We start from the raw sequence: 17874 nt of genomic DNA on the forward strand, positions 1-17874 counted from the left end.
CCTCCAGCCAGAGTAGATTAAATAAATTCAGTATCTAACTGATTCCAAAATTTTAACAGTTCTTACACTGAGAAATGCTTTTTTTACATATCACTTAAGATTTTTTTTCTCAATACAAAATGAGTGGTCATTCTTCATTACCATCCTCAAGATAAGAGTTTCATATTCATAAACACTCTTATATCCAGGACCTGATAGCTTCACTGGTGACTTCTACCAAAAATTTAAAGAATTAATGCTAATCCTTCTCAAACTTTTCCAAAAAACTGAAAAGAAGAAAATACTTCCAAACTCATTTTACGAGGGCAAACATAGATACTATAGAAAAGTAAATTACAGAACAATATTCCTGATGAACACAGATGCCAAAATCCTCCACAAAGCACTATCAAATCAAATTCCACAGCACAGTAAAAGGATCATACGCCTTGATCAGGTGGGATTTATCCCTGTGATGCAAGGGTGGTTCAACACATGAAAATTAATAAATATGAATACCACATTAACAGAATGAAGGATAAAAATCACATATTGACTTCAATAGATGCAGAAAAACTATTTGACAAAATTCAACGTTCTTTCATAATAAAAACTCTCAACAGATGTGGTATAGAAGGAATATATCTCAATATAATAATGACCATATATGACAAGCCCACAGCTAACATCATATTCAACAGTGAAAAGCAGAAAGCTTTTTCTCTATGATCAGGAATAAGACAAGGTCTGCTCTCTCCACTTCTATTCAACATAGTACTGGAAGTCACAGCCAGAGCAATTAGGCGAGAAAAAGAAATAAAAGCCATCCAAATTGGAAGTATCATTGTCTCTGTTTGCAGGTGGTATCATTTTATATATAGAAAACCCTAAAAACTCCACCAAAAAACTGTTAGAACTACTAAAAAATGAATTCAATAAAGTTTCAGGATACAAAGTCAGCATACAAAACCCAGTAGTGTTCCTATATGCTAACAACAAACTGTTCAAAAAATAAATTAACTGAAGATCACCCTGAGGAAGAGCAAGACCCCGTCTCTACTGAAAACAGAAAAAATTAGCCAGGCATGCTGGCATGCGCCTGTAGTCCCAGCTACTCAGGAGGCTGAGGCAGGAGGATTGCTTGAGCCCAGGAATTTGAGGTTGTAGTAAGCTACGATGATGATGATGATGATGATGCCAATGCACTCTACCCAGGGCTACAGAGAGAAACACTGTCTTAAAAAAAATAATAAGAAAATGATCTCATTTACAATACCATCACAGATTCGAATATGATATCTACAAGTAAATTTATCCAAGGAGGTGAAAGATCTTTACATTGAAAACTATAAAACACTGATGAAAGAAATTGAAGACGACACAAATAAATGGAAAGATAGCCCATGTTCATGGATTGGAAGAATTAATGTTGTTAAAATGTCCATATGACCCAAAGCGATCTACAGATTCAATGCAATCCCTATCAAAATTCCAATGACATTTTTCACAGAAATAGAAGAAACAATCCTAAAATTTGTATGGAACCACAAAAACCCTGACTAGACAAAGCAATCTGGAGCAAAAGGAACAAAGCTGAAGGAATCACACTACCTGAATTCAAAATCTACTACAAAACTACAATAATCAAAACAGCATGGTATAGGCGCAAAAGCAGGCATATAGAAAAATGAAACAGAATAGAGATCCTAGAAGTAAATCCAGGCATTTATGGTTAACTGATCTTCCACAAAGGTACCAAGACCATACAATGGAGAAAGATGGTCTTTTCAATAAATGGTGTTGGGAAAACTTGATGGCCACATGTAGAAGAACAACTTTAGACCCTTATCTCACATCATATACAAAAATCAACTCAAAATGGACTAAAGACTTAAATGTATATATAACTACTAGAAAAACTATGGGGGAAAGCTTTTCAACATTGGTCCGGACAAAAATTTTTTGGATATGATCCCAAAAGTACAGGGAACAAAAGCAAAATAGACAAATGGGATTTCATCAAATTAAAAAGATTCTGTATAGCAAACAAAACAATAAAATTAAAAGGCAACCTAAGGAATGGAAAAAAATATTTGCAAACATATATCCAATAGGAGATTAATATCCAAAACATATAAGGAACTCATTCAACTCAATACCAAAAATATAAATAATTAAAAAATGAGCAAGGAACCTAAATAAATACTTCTCAAAAGAAGAAACTCAGATGGCCAACGGGCATATGAAAAGGTGTTCAACATCTCTAATCATCAGGAAAATGCAAATCAAAACCAAAATGAGATATAGCCTCATATCTTTGAAGATGGCTATTACAAAAAAAGGCATAAAATAAGCATTGGTGAGGATGTGGTGAAAAGGGAACCCTCATACACTGTTGGTGGAGATGTAAATCAGTACAGTACAAAAATTCCTCAAAAAAAACAAAAATAGAACTACCATATGATCCAGCAATCCCATTTCTGGGTATGTATGCAAAGGAAATGAAATCAGTGTGTCAAAGACATATCTGCACTCCCATGTTCACTGTAGCATTACTCACAATAGCCAGGATATGGAATCAACCTAAGTGTCCATCCGTGGATGAATGGAGAGAGACAATATATAATGTATCGTATACTTGAAAATTGCTAAGAGAGTAGATTTAGATGTTTTCATTACAAAAACAAAGTGATAATAATGTAAGGTGAGGGATATTAATTAGCTTGATTGTGGTAATCTTCACCAATTTATACATATATCAAAACATCATGTTGTACGCTGCAAATATTTGTCAATTATACCACCATAAAGCTGGGAAAGAAAGGACTCTTATTAAACCTCTCCTCAAGTTTTCTCTTTTCCAGGCTGTTTTTTTATACACAGTCTAATAAAAAATGACTGTTCTAAAAAGTAAAAACCTCAAATTAAAACTCAAAGAGTTTACATTTAAGTATTTTCTTTACAGAGAATGCAACATCTGCAGAATAGATAATTTGCAGCAATAGGCTATATTTTTATGATTTGATAAAAGACTTTGACCTTTACTTTTTTTGGTGAAAGAAGAGAAAAAGCTGTCAGAATTCTCATTAACTACATTTGGTGAATCCAGAAGATAATCAAAATACTTGTTAATAGACACATACACCCTGACCAAGCCATAAAGAAAAAAGCATGTATGAAGGTCAAATAAAATCAAGAGAAATACTTTGAAACCCTATGGCATGTTTCAAGATCAGTAATTTATTTCTACTATGCAATCTACCTATTCACATTTTTATCCCTTAACATTCATTGAAAAATTATTGCCTTGATAAGTACAAAATTCAAGGAAATGTTGGGCCCAAATGTATTTGCCACAATAAAAACAAGTGGTAGTTTAACCTATTCATTCAAAATGGGGTGTTTTGCATGATGCAAATTCTTGGGACTTTGCTAATGAACCCTGGGTTAATCTGCAACTCTTAGCTGTTGCCTTAGAAAAACAGTGAACAGTTTTGTTTTAAAATCCACTCTCCCAACTTCTCTAGCATGGAAAATAGATTTAGTAACTAATGAGAGTTCAGGTCATCTTGTGGAAAAAAGTTGTGTAATGCAGTCATTTAAATAACCGTGTGTGAGAGAACCAGGGATGTACTGTCAATATTTAACACCGTGGCTCTCTGAGTGGTGGATGTCGGGGGAAGCGAGGAAAAAGCAGCTCTGATTTATGGCATTCGCCCATTTCTGTCATGTAAATACTCCCACTCTGGCCAATATCAAGCAACTTGAAGTCACTGAACAAAGAGTTAAGGTGCAGCAACACAGCACTACACAGTATTTCCTCCACACACAGACAACAGATATAAATCACCTCAAGAGCACAGATAACAGTACAATGTACTGAAATAATTAGGCAGTAATGAGTTTTAAGAATGTTTTGGCTTTGTCTATAGTATCATTTATGTACTTACATGTTTATATAATTTAATTTTTAATAATAATTGTGATTAACAACCAACCAGCTTGCAAAATGTTTTTAATTTAATTATCAGTGCTCAAGAGCTTAGACGAGCCAACTTCATTACACCCAGGATATAACAAATGAGGTCTCTGGAATCTCACATAAGCATTTCTACTGTAAAGAGTAGAGACAGACAAGATGAATATTATCAGGATACCATAGGGAAAGCATATGCTGCCTCAACCCAAGAATTCCTGCTGTAGCAAGGCTTTGCCTCAGATGAAGTGCTCAACAATATTTGCAATGTGAAGAATAGCAATAATATACAATTTTTTTTTCTGCTTGCTGTCTTTAAAACAGATGGTTCAGTCCTGTTCTAAAGGTCTGTATCTCTGTTCTTGTGCCAGTACCATGTTGTTTTGGTTACTACAGCCTTGCAGTAAAGCTTGAAAAGTCTGATAGACTTGCCTCCCAATTTCTCTTTGCTTAAGATTGCTTTGGCTACATGAGGTCTTCTCTGGTTCCATACAAAGCATAGAATTATTTTTTCTACATCCGTAAAGAATGATGATGGTATTTTGATAGGGATTGCATTAATTCTGTAGATTACTTTAGGTAGTATGGACATTTTAACAATATTGATTCTGCCAATCCATGAGCATGGTAGGGTTTTCCATCTGTTTACGTGTTCTGCAATTTCTTTTCTCAGTGTTTCATAGTTCTCCCTATAGATGTCTCTCATCTCCTTCATTAAATATATTCTTAAATATTTAACATTCTTTGATGGTATTGTGAAAGGTTTTGCATCTTTTGATTTGATTTTTGGCTTGACTGTTATTGGCATATATGAATACCACTGATTTGTGTGCATTACTTTTGTATCCTGACACTTTATTGAATTCATTTATCAATTGCAGGAGTCTATTGGTTGAATCCTTGGGATTTTCTAGATATAATATCAGATCATCAGCAAAGAGTGAGTTTGACCTCTTTTGCCCCTCTTTGGACACCCTTAATTCCCCTCTCTTGCCTGATTGCTCTGGCAAAGACTTCTAGCACTATGTTGAATAGAAGTGGAGATAGTGGGCAAACTTGTCTGGTTCCAGTTCTAAGCTGGAATGATTTCAATTTTTCCCCATTCAGTATAATATTGGCTGTGGGTTTATCATATATGGCTTTAATAATTTTAAGGTATGTCTCATCTATGCCTATTTTGTTAAGATTTTTTATCATAAAAGTGTGCTGGATTTTGTCAAATGCTTTTTCTGCATCTATTGAGAGAATCATACAGTCTTTGTTCTTGCTTTTATTTATGTGGTGAATTGTATTTATAGATTTGCATGTGTTGAACCAACCTTGCATCTCTGGGGTAAAGCCCACTTGGTCATGGTGAATTATTTTTTTGATGTGCTGCTGGATTTGGTTTGCTAAGATTTTGTTGAGAATTTTTATATCTATATTCATGAGGGATATTGGTCTGCAGTTTTCTTTTTTTGTTGTGTCCTTTCCTGGCTTTGGTATCAAGGTGATACTGGCTTTGCAGAATGAGCTGGGGAAGATACCATTCTCCTCAATGTTGTGAAATAATTTCTGCAGTATAGGTATGAGTTCTTCTTTGTAAGTTTGGTAGAATTCAGGTGTGAACCCATCTGGTCCGGGACTTTTTTTGTTGGAAGATTTTTAATGGCTGCTTCAATTTCTGTGCTTGATATGGGTCTGTTCAGGAATTCTATTTCTTTCTGATTGAGCCTAGGAAGGTTGTGTGTTTCTAAGCATTTGTACATTTCTTCCACGTTTTGTAGTTTTGGGGCATATAGATTTTTATAGTATTCAAAGATAATGTTTTGTATTTCCGTGATATCTGTAGTGACCTCTTCTTTTTCATTTCTAATTGAGTTTATTAGAGTCCTTTTCTTTCTAGTTCTTGTCAATCTAACAACAGGGCTGTCAATTTTGTTTATCTTTTTGAAAAACCAACTTATAAAAAAATTTATTTTCATTTGATTTTATATTAATAACTGCTTCAAAAAACATGCTAAAGTAAAACCTAGCATATGAAAATAAAGAAAAACCAGATAGTTCATTCCACTTTATTTTAGGAATCCAATTTTCAGTAAAATGCAGCTGGAATCACATACTAACAAAACTAGCACATTTGGTTCATACCTCTTCATTCTAATAGAATTACTCTGTTAATGTGAAATTATATAATATATTCTCTTTCTCCCAGTTTGTATGTAAACATGAACAAGCAACCTTTATTTCTCAGGATCTGGTAGTTTCAAGTCTTTTTACCCTGTCCATCATGAAATCCAGCTGCTTCATATTTCCTTTCCCACTAGAATGGGGGAACTAATTTTTTGCAGGGAATATTGAGAAGAAAAACTAGCTGGTTTCCTACTGGCGAACACTAGCTGCTATAACAAACGAACCTCCTCAACACAGTGGCTTACATTGTAGAAGCTAATTTTCACTTATGTAAAGTCCAAACAGTGGTGGAGGATGAGTTTATGGTGGTCGGCTCCCTGCAGGGTTTAAGTATCTGACAGAGGCCCAGCCATCTTCAATGTTCCTAAAGATCACCTTGAAGTTTTGAGGCTTTTGTTTTTTTAATGGCCTGAACCTCCCATGTGTGTCACTTTTGTGTACATGTCCTTGGCCGCAACTCAATTACATGGCCACCCCTGACTGCAAGGAAAACTGAGAAATGTATTGCACTCATGCTCATGAAAAACAAAAGCTAAACCAATTTTGGTAAATAAGTACCCAATTTCTGCCACTGAGGATTAGCTCCCAGGTTAATATAAGATCTGTGGAGTTATATTCAAGACAGGTTAATTATTAAATAATATATATAAACATTTTATAATGATAGTATGTAATAGTTACACTATTATTTTTACTTAAAAGTTTTTAATTAGATGCTTTTTAGCCTAAGAGACACTAATGAATCAAGTACAAAATCAAATGTAATTTAAAAGTATCATCTGTTCATTCAAAATATAATTATTCATATATTTATTCATTTAGCCAATATTTATTGAGCACTGGTACAGGCTGGGCACTCCAGGCATTTGCTATATAGCAACAAACAAGGCTCCTGTTCTGATGGTGTTTATATTTTGATCGGAGGCCAGGGTAGGGAGTAGACAGATAAAGAGATAATAAACACAGAAACAAGTAAAACAACATGATAATTTCAGATGGTGATAAGTGCACAAAGAAAGTTTCTAAAATTAAAAAAAAAAATCAATACATTGGAATGACAGGACTGGATGGGCCTCTAAAAGTTGGAGGGTCATAGAAGACGAGTCATGAATATGAGGACTTTTGTCTTTTCATCCACTACTGTACCTCCAACACTTAGAAAGTTTCCTGGCATATATTAGGAATTAATAAACAATTAATGAGAACAGCAAAAGCTAAGATCCTAAATAGGAAGTCACCTTGCAGTGTTAAAGGAAGAGACAGAAGGCCGGGGTGCCCTCAGTATAAAAAGTTAGGTTCAAGGGTGCATGCCAAGCTCTGAGAGGAAGTCAGAGACCCTATCACTTAGGGTCTAATAGATCATGCTAAGAGGTTTAGGCCATGGTAAGAGGTCTGAACTTTTCTGTAGGTTTGATGGGAAGCCATTAGATGATTGTAAACAGGGGAATGCTTTGATCTTATACCTGCTTTAAAGATCTCTTTAGCTGTTACCTGGAGGGTGTACTGTGGGGGTGGGGCACAAAAGTGGAAACAAGGGAGAGATGCTGGTGACTGGCAAGAAGGTGAGGATCCTGGAAAGGAGAGAATTGGTCTAATGAGGGACTCATCTGGGTGGTAGAGCTCACAGGGCTTGATGGCACGAGGGAGAGAAAGGCATCAAAGGTGACTTCTAGCTGGGTAGATGGCGATACCGTCACACAGGTGATACCCAGAGTAATAAGGAAACATTGGAAAGATCTGGTTTGTTTGTGCACCACTGTATTTAAGAAAGGAAATGCACATTAAGATACCATAGCCAAATACCCATATTTATTAATAATTTCTTGTTGTCTTCTCCCCCACATTTTACATAGGAAATTCTTCAAGCTTTTATCTTTAGTCTCATTATCACTGCTTTCTTGTTTGTTTGTTTGTTTGTTTGTTGTCAATGTTCTCAGGGATCTGGTACTCTCTTGAAATGATTCCCCAATATCTCTCACCTGTTTCTATCCAGAGCTTTACACCTGTGATCCTGTGATGTCTTTTTGCATGCTAATGAGTTGACTGATCACTGGCAGCCCCTAGGGGTGTGGCTGGTCACCAGGAAGACCAAGGCGGGATTACAGGGTTGGGACTTTCAGTCCCACCCCCAGTCTCCAGGGAGGGGAGAGAGGGGCTGAAGGTTAAGTTGATCACCAATGGCCAATGCTTTAATCAATCATTCCTATGCAATGAAGCCTCCATAAAAACGCAACAGGACAGGGTTCAGAGCGCTTCTAGGTTGCCAAACACGTGGAGGTTCCTGGAGGGTGGTGTGCCCTTCCCACATGCCTTGCCCTATACATCTCTTCATCTCTAACCTTTGCAATGTCCTTTCTACAATAATAGACCAGTAAACATGTTTCCCCGAGTTCTGTGAGCTGCTCTAGCAAAGTAACTGAACCCAAAGAGGGGTCATGGGAACCCCAACTGAAGCCAGTCAGTCGGAAGGCGCAGAGGCACGGACTCATGACTGGCGTCTAAACAGGAGCGGGGGGCGGCGGGGGCTGCCCTGGGGACTGAGCCTCAACCTGTGGGATCTCCGGGTAGATCGTGTCAGAACTCAATTGGAGGTTATCCACCCAGGTAGTGTCTGCTGCAGAACCAACTGCTTGCTTGGTGTGTGGGCAAAGCCCACAAACATTTGGTCACTGAATCATTCTGTGTTGATTTTTGTTGAGTCAGAGAATAGAAAAAAACGCATTGAGTGGGTTTATTTCCACTCAGAAACACCAATTTTCAACTGCTTGCTGGACACTCCCCGCCCCCCCCCCCACCCCGATGTCTCACACACCATCCACAGCAAATCCTTCCTCATCTCTCTCTAACCGGCTCCTCCTGAACTATCTCAGTCACGCAGATAAGAAAGCTCCCTGAAACACTGTGCCATGCGTACTCGGTACTGAAAATGTTGAAAGAAAATAAGCATCCTATAATGTGGAAAATTATAAATTCAACTGATCAGTGGAATTAAATAATGAAAATCGTGAATAAACAGGTTAAATAAATGTCATAATAAATGTAATCACCATGGTGAATGATCCCATTTTCTAATAATGCTTGTCCCAAGTGAACACCTTCTTCAGGCCTGTGAATCTCTCCAATTTCCAACAGCCATGACACAAATTCACTGCAACAGAAAGCCAATGAAAAAGTTAAATGGTTACTTTTTTTCCCCAGGAAGTCTATCTGTACCATTCAGTTAAGAAGCAACTACGAAGAGAATTTCAAAATATACAAGAATATTTGCAATACATTTCAGCAGATATTTTTCTCTTATATAAGGCTCATGGACATTTAAATTGGACTCTATTTTAAAAAACACATGGCTATACATTCAGACTTTCCTAAACTGTATTTAAACTCTTCAACTCGTTGAGGCCTCTAATAAACACAAAATAAAAACTTTAGAGTAGCTTTAATTTAAGGCTACTATCTACATAAAGACAAATTTGGGACTAAAGGAAATGCAACAGATCCTAAAAAGAACTAAAAGTCAGAACTGGATAGAGTAACAATGACTATTTAATATAGTCATTGTATTATTAAATATAAAGAGTTAAACTGTCTTTAAGGTGGCTTCCCAGGCACAGAGAACCAGTGAGTTTAAAAATCCAGCAGGGAAAAAAAAACTACATGTACCATGTAGTAGGCAGAATTCTAAAGAAATCTTCTCACAGCCCTCCCACCCCTACCAAGATTCCCATCCTTGGCTTTTCAATTAAATACTCGTCTAGGAACTGCTGTGAAGGGATTTCATATATATAATTAAAATCCTAAGTCAGTTGACTTAAAAGCATATAAATTATCCTACTGGGCCTGACCCAATCAGTTGAGCCCTTTGAAGCAGAGTTTTCTCAGGCTGGTGGCACGAGAGGAAGTCACAGAAATTAAAAGCATGAGAAGGATTCAGTGTGCCTCTGCTAGCTCTGAAGATGAAGAGGCCCTGTACCAAGGAATGCAGCCTGCAGAAGCTGAGAGCAACCCTTGGCTGCCAGTCAGCAAGGAAACAGGGACCTCATTCTTGCAACCTCGAGGAGCTGAATACAGCCAACGACATGAATGCTCTTGTAAGTGAACCTTTCCCCAGATTCTCAAGATAAGAGCCCAGTCTGGCCAACACCTTTATTTTGGCATTGTGGGACCCTGAGCAGGGAACCCAGTTGAGTTTTCCTGGACTCCTGACTGCAAGTGAGCTAATGAATGGGTGTTGCTTTAAGCAGCTAAGTACATGCTAATTTGGTATGCCCCAATAGAAAATTAATACACACCAAAAGACATAGAAAAATTTTACTGCCTTGTTTTGAAATTTTAAAATTACTTGGTAAATTCATTATTGTATCTAAACTGTCCTCCCTAAGGAGTCCTCCAGCGCAGAACCATCCATCAGAACTGTCTACACACACCTGTGCTGTGGCTGTGAAGGCCACCGAGGATTACAGCTCACATCTTTCACCACTGCAGGGCAGCCTCAGGCATCACAGATAATAGGGATGATGCTCTGTGTCACTTAGGAGAGACTCAGCGATGTAGCAATTTTTAAAAAATGGTCATGTGGTATAATTAAGAGAACACTAAACACAGAGACATTTTACAAATAAAAAATGTTATCGTGCTCATGTTTTAAAAATCTAACATTTGTACTTTTACATAAACAAATGAATTTATTTTAGACTGATTTTGGGGTTTTGGCCAGAGAAACATGGCTGTGGAAAGCATCAGGAAATTATTTTTCCATTTATTTCAAAACCAAAAGCAACAAAAATGGCAAAAGTCAAATAATCAAGGGATTTAAAATGCTAAAAGTCAATTGTCCAGTCTAAAAAATACACTTTAAGGCAGAAAAAGTTGCTAAAATATTTTTTATTCTTTTATTAAATAAGAACGATCGAAAAGAAGGAAAATAAGAAAAGGTGCAACAAAGTACAGCAGTTAAGACCAAGTACTTTGCAATGAGACTACTTGGATGTAAATCCTATTTCTGCTTCCACTACTGTGTGACCTTGTGTTAGTAACTTTAGCTCTCTAAACCTCAGTGTATTCATCAATAACACAGAGATAATAATAAGAAAGTCAGTGGTGTAGCTGACAGAGGATGACAGAGGATTACAGGAGATGAGGGACATGGAAAACTCGGCAAATCACCTAGCACATAGTGAGCTCTTACTAAACATCAGCAGTTGACAAGTGGGTTGAGATGGCCAATACGTAGTTGAACCATAATTCTCCATTCTGATGGCACCAGATTCTTGAAAATTGCACTAATTTAACCAAATTAAAATAAGGGGAGGAGCCAATTTACATATTGCTATGAATTGGTAGTCTTTTAAAAAGGGAGTGGAAGGGATAGAAAGGAAGTGAATGAGTGGTTTATCATGGGACATACTCAGGTAACAGGAAGACTCCATCAACACTCTGCTGAAGGATCACGATTCACTCAGAAATAACCTCAACCTTGGGCTGTCAGACAGCGGCAGTGCGCTGTTGCGGAAAAGGCCATGATAAACACAGCTAACATCCACTGAGTCTCTCGGACCTACCGGGTGCTCCGGGAGCTGCTTTACATACCGTGACAACTAACCAGGACTGTAACCATGTGAGACAGTGTGGGGGAAGAGTTAGCAAAACCCATTCTCCTTCAAACAGGACAAACTGGACACTGGCTAACTTCCTAGCTGTGTCTCTCCAGACACCTGATGAGGGTAGGATGTCAGCTGTTACTAGGCAGCATTGCTATGGTAAAAATGACCTTTAAGGGATAAACTGTACACATCTAAAAACCTGGTGGGAAGCCACAGCTTGAAGTGACTTTTGAACGTGAGCAAGTCCCAGCGAGGACTCTGGAGGTTATACCCATGGAGTTGTTACTGAGATACTGTCTTTTTGCTCATGGGGCTTCTATGCCAAGGTGAACGCACACCTGCACTTTTCCTTGCACAAGAGCTATCACCTGGGGGGCTAGCTGCCCACAGCAGAGCTCACCTGCAGCTGTGAGGACCAGCCCACTGACGGAGAGATCCAGTCACTGCCTCACAGGCAGAGGGTTTCCTGTCCTGTATATTTGGCAGGAGTTGTTGTTCTGAGCTGGTTGTTCTGGGGGTAGTGGTGGCCTGTGGGTATGTTACGTGTCCCCATAGCTAGTTAAAAAGACAACCTAGTAGGCACTACAGGTAAACACTACGATCATCTCCATGTTTCCAGAGGAAATAGAAACTTAACTTTCCTAAATCACACAACAAACTGGTGGTAGCACCAGGAATTAAACAGAAAGCGTCTGATTGCAGTCTGGACTTTGAACTACTACTCCAGTCTACTTCACAGAATTGACGTTGGCATTCACTAACCAAACAAAATTGTTGAGTTCCATGAGCCAGTTTCTGCATCTTTAGAAAGTATAAAGTTACTCACCTCCTAAGTATGTATTCAATTATTACAAATCATGTACAGAAGAAGCCAGCACAGAGCCTGGCCTCAGAAGAGTGACCCAAAGGCAGCCAGCCTTCCTTTCGGCCCTGCCCTGATTAGACCAGCCAGGGAATCCCACTTAACACCGTCTGCAGACACCAAACAGCAAACCTGCAATCTACCCTGTGCTGAAAACCAGGGCGACCTCGTGCCCGGTGCTCTGTGCCTGCCCTCACAGGGCCCACTTCTCAGACTCTTCCTCCATACATCCCATCCTGAGCCCAGCTGTCCAAATTGTGCATTTACCAGTAGTTTAGACTGTGTGTCCTCAGCTCGCTCATCTTCCCTGACTTTCAGGCCCTGTACCCATGTCCATGCCAAACCAGTCATCCTGTCCCCCACAGGCCACCCGCCAGCCACTCCCTGCCTGGCCCCAATCTCCACTTTGCCCTGGGATCCCGGCATATCAGAAATTGTGGAAATCATGAATGAATGGAAGTGTTACCAACTGCAGGTTCTTGGGCTCCCATGCAACAGAAATTGACACGAGGCCAAGAACTTCCCCAGACAAGGCTTACTGGGTCTTATGCTAGAGCACAAGGAAGACAGCATAGGAGGAAGAGTTCTCTGGCTGGCTCCTTGAAGGTAGGGCTTCGTGATGTCTTTAGGAGGGTGACAGAATAATTCATGAGGTAAGTGAGCACCGTTACACGTGCGGGTGCACAGGTGCAGTAGGAAATCCTGTTAACACATGGCATGATTAACAAATGGCGGAAAAGCCCCTTCTGGGGCGGGGAGGCTAGTGGTCTAAGGAGGCAAGGGGTCATGATAGGTCATTCTCCTGGTCTTGTGCGTGCTGGTGGTAGGGTGGACCGCCTTGGGCAAGATTTACGGGGAAGTGTTGTTTATCTTAGCTTCTTCAGATAGCCAAGCTGGGTGGTGCAAGGTCTTGTGGTTAGCAAGCATGAGAGGTATGTCAGCGGGGCTGGGGCGACATTCTGTCCCTACTCTGTCTCAGACGGATGCCTCAAGTCTCCTGATCATGATCCTGGCTCTCTGTCCTTTCCCTCATCCTGCTGTGGCCCAGGAAATGTCAATTGTAAACAAGTATTCAAAAATGCTTAGGGGAATATTTCTACAAGAAAAACAAATAATTAAAGGGACGTTAACACAAAAGACAGAATACAAAAGAAAGACAGGCAACAGGCACGCACCCAGACTATCAACCCTACCTTCCGAGAAAGCATTTAGGGAACGTAGTCAGTTTTCTTTTTCTGTCTTTGATCAGATTTCCATGTTTGCACATCATTTTATAAAGTTTTTCACCCTGTTCAGAGATCATCACCCAGGTGTCTTGCTCCATTCCTAATTTTAAGCCTATGAAAAATGAGAGAAAGGACAGGTAAGTGAAAAAGTCTCTTCATTTATTTGTTCATGCCTTCACTAAACAAGCATTTATTGCATGTCTGCCATGTGCTGGGGATTGTGGATTCAAGCTCTGTAAGATGGGGCCCTGGTTTGTAAGAAGCTCAGGGTAACTAGGGAGACCATAAAGGCAAGATCCCCAAGGCTATGGCACCTTTGTGCAACTCGTGCCCCAAAGGCATAATGAAGGCCGGTGGAGTAAGAAAAGCAGTGAGGTCCCAGCCTCCACGGACCCCTGGGCCAGGCACCCGTGTGCAGGGTTATATCAGCAGCACTGGACAGAGAAGCCCTGGAGAGAGCCCCGGGGGAAAAGTTGTGATACAACACAGGCATATTCAGGGTACCTCACCTGTCCTTGAGAAATGTTAAGAATGTTTTCACGGAAGGGCTATGTCTTAAATGCACAAGTATGAATAGGTATTTCTAGAGAAAGAGAAAGTGTTTACAAGGGCTAGTTAATTTGAAGTGACACAGAGCCCTGGAGCCCTGGGCTTTAGATGAGAAGACAGGAGAGGTGCTGGGCAGTTTAGGCAGCATCCTTGCTCACGCTGTAGTTTCAACTTACGTCCATTCCTTAGGTATCAGGGAAACATCTAAGAGTTTTAACCAGTAGGAGGAGAAGGGTAGGGTAGTGCACAAAAGAAAGTTGTGTTGCTTTAGAAACAAAGCTCAGAGGACAGTGTGGGGAACAAACTGAAGGGGGAAAGGTTTAAAAAGAGGGAGACCATTAGAAGAAAACTGCAAATGTTAAGCAAGTTCAAGCTTCTGCGAATAAGAGTGGAGGCTACAGAGCAAAGAAGATGACGTTGAAAAATGGCTTGAAGGTGGTATTGATAGGACTCGGCAACTGGTGAAAAGTGGCATGAAGGAGAGAGAAGAAATCAGGATGCCTCCCAGCTTCTGATGAGAGTAACTGAACGGAGAGGGGAGGCTTGTTGGGCACAAGTGCCCCAGTAACCAGGAGCCCAGCTGGTAGGGGTGTGCTGCGTGTGGACGCTCAGGTGGGAGACCTGGGTTCCACTGAACGCATGGGTGTGCAGTTCAGGGGAGAGGACAAGGCTGGACATAAAGACTGAGAAATTGGCAGTGTAGAAGAGGAAGTTAATCCGGTGGGAATAGACAAGGCAGGCTAAGAATCTAGTTAGATGAACAGCACCAAGCTGAAATCCTGGGAAGACCAGCACTTAATTGGGACTGACAAGAAACTGCCACAGAGGAAGAAGAAATATTTGAACTACTTTTAGTCTCTAAAATTTTATTTTTTACAATGCAGGCACCATTAACATTTGTCTACAAAGTGAATAATCCCTTAAGAATAGAGCATGACAAAGATAAATATCATAAACAGCTTTATAGAATGGACAACTTTTTTCTCTTATTTTGAGGTTTCTGTTTTTGTTTTTTGCTTTCAGATTTTTGTTTTGGGTGGGTCACAGTCAAGTTCAGGCCGGTGGCTCATGCTTGTAATCCTAGCACTTCGGGAGGGGATTGCTTGAGCCCAGGAGTTTGAGGTTGCAGTGAGCTATGATGACACACCGCACTCTAGCCCAGGCAACAGAGAGAGACTCTGTCTCAAAAAAAGAAAAAAGAAAAGAAAAGAAAAGATTTTCAATTTGATGAAAAATTTGATTCACCTTTTAAGTTATTTGCTTTGCTATTTGAATTGATTACTAGATTCAACAAAACTTAAAAGGGTAGGTTATGTATTCATAATTTTTGTTTTAAAAATTTCTATCTGCTTCTACATCCAAGATCAATCAAAGGAGTATTTGAAAATGCTTTGGAAATTCTTCTACTAATGTGTGCTATGAATATTTTAATCAAGGTAGAAACCGTATATATTCTTCAGGGGAAAACATCTGAAGATAGAAGAAAGGGCTCTTTGTGTTTCAAAATTTCATTACCAATAAGGTGTTTTATTCCTAGATCTCTGGGAAAAGAAATCCACAGTGTTATGCTTCTTAATTAAGAAGTCAATTGGTAAAGTAATTACTAGAAACATAAGCATTTCTATTTCCAAGCAGAATTACAGAAATGTGCCTTGTTGCAGATAAACTTCACACAACTGAATACTGCCAAACTGAATACCTTTTGCAATTTTTTCTAAAAACATAAAGCAAATTTGAGCTAGCCCTCCTCATGTGAACAAGCAACTAATTGGGTTGCATTACCCTATATTTGATGCCTAACAATTTTAAAAGTCAGTATATATCCAAATCTTAAAGAAAAGCTATGTAATGCTGCTTTAGAAATGGCAAGAATAAAGTGCAAAGAAAATGAACAAATTTTAAAGCAAGTGCAACTATTTAAAAGACACTTCCAGCCATAATATAATTATTTTGCTAACTATATAAGGTTTTTTTTTATTTTAGCAACAATAAGTATTCAAAAAATATTTTAGTACAAGGCTCACATGACATAGTAAATCAAAGTGAACATCATACATCTTTCCCCTTTCTCGTAACTTTTTCCCATCATCTGCTCTCATGCTAAGTTAGAACCTTCACAAAGAATAATAGTGCCCAATTCATACACCCACCTTTCCGCCGTTCTCTTTCTTTCAAAATAGCTTCAAACCATTCATGCTTCTCTTCAGGTGTTTTTGCCATACAAACAAACCATTTATTTTTTGCTGTGTTATGTATCTTCCATCCATTAACAACAATGTGTCCACTGCTATGGAAATCAGCTGGAAATTAACGGGTAAAGGCAAATTTATAACAAAAGGTAATATACAATATTATGTCGACATAATCATTCAATTCACAGATGTCCCAAAACCACTGAATTATTCAAAATATCTTTGCTTTATAAATGTATATTGAAACACATAAAAACATTTTTAAAATGTTTATATATTGGATGCAGTTAGCATTCAATAATGGAACATTTCTAACTCACAACATTAATATATTACATGAAATCAAACACCACAAACTAATTGACATTTATTTGCTCTATGCCCAAAAACATTGTCAAAGTTTCTAAAGCAATAAAAGGATGGCATTCAAGCAATTTGCTTCTCAATAATCAAACATTCAAGGTGTCTGATTCATTTTGTTTTTCTAATATTCTTTTGAAATAATATTCTATGAGTAGGTTTCAGAGACAGTCTACACCCCACAGAAATTCTCTATCACTTTATGAGCTGCACGATAAGAATGAGAATGGATCAATGGAACACATAAAGTGTGTATTTACCTAAGTCGCAATAAATGGATATGTACAAACACTAAACCATTATCATTGTACACGGTTGAAACATACACTCTTTAATACCACTTCATTTCATATATTTAGCATGAAGGGGAACTCAAAAAATTTTTCTTTGAGGATAAATTGGCACTTAATTGTCTTTTTCAATACTTCACCAAAAGTTTGGCTAAAATGTCATGCTGCATTTGAAAATGTCAACAGCAAACCCTGTACGGCAGCTCTCTCCCTAACAGCAGGTAAAGAATAGTGACATAACTTCCAAGCGACCTTTACTGGCATGACAGTCCCTGCAAAGCAAAGATTCCAAGATGGAAAAACATATGACAGAAGCCTGAGTCAGCATCTGCACCAATTAAAGTGACTCTTTTCATTTGTGAGCCCTGAAAGTCATCAAGCAGCAAAGGCCAGCATACAGGAGGTAAGCCACAGAAAGTTAAAAGTGGTTTAAAAAATGACGTTGTGGCACTTTGTTGTTTTTTTTTTTTTTTTCCTCAGATGACTTATTTTATTTAGTAAGTTTCAAGTAGAAACAGACGTGCTTGGCCCTTCATTCTCCCATAATCCAGTTCCCAAAGTCTTTTGCATTAGCTCCAAAATAACCACACATCATCTATGGTCAGACGAATAATCCCCAAAATGCATTATCAAATGGTGCCGTGCAGTTGTAGGGTCTTTAAAACTTC

General features: G+C 38.7%; 1 protein-coding gene across 2 annotated transcripts in view; it reads right to left on the bottom strand.

The window, feature by feature from the left end:
- PREX2 (phosphatidylinositol-3,4,5-trisphosphate dependent Rac exchange factor 2) overlaps positions 1-17874 on the bottom strand; it is a 276900-nt gene that overhangs the window by 159482 nt on the left and 99544 nt on the right. For both annotated transcript variants that reach the window (XM_069465531.1, XM_069465532.1), the window contains exons 9-11: positions 16515-16664; positions 13783-13927; positions 9175-9275 (exon numbers count right to left, since the gene is read on the bottom strand). In XM_069465531.1, the coding sequence (XP_069321632.1) occupies positions 9175-9275; positions 13783-13927; positions 16515-16664 (396 nt within the window). The remainder of the gene's footprint in view (positions 1-9174; positions 9276-13782; positions 13928-16514; positions 16665-17874) is intronic.

This window comes from Eulemur rufifrons, chromosome 3, assembly GCF_041146395.1.
Source record: "Eulemur rufifrons isolate Redbay chromosome 3, OSU_ERuf_1, whole genome shotgun sequence".
Taxonomy (NCBI): Eukaryota; Metazoa; Chordata; class Mammalia; order Primates; family Lemuridae; genus Eulemur; species Eulemur rufifrons.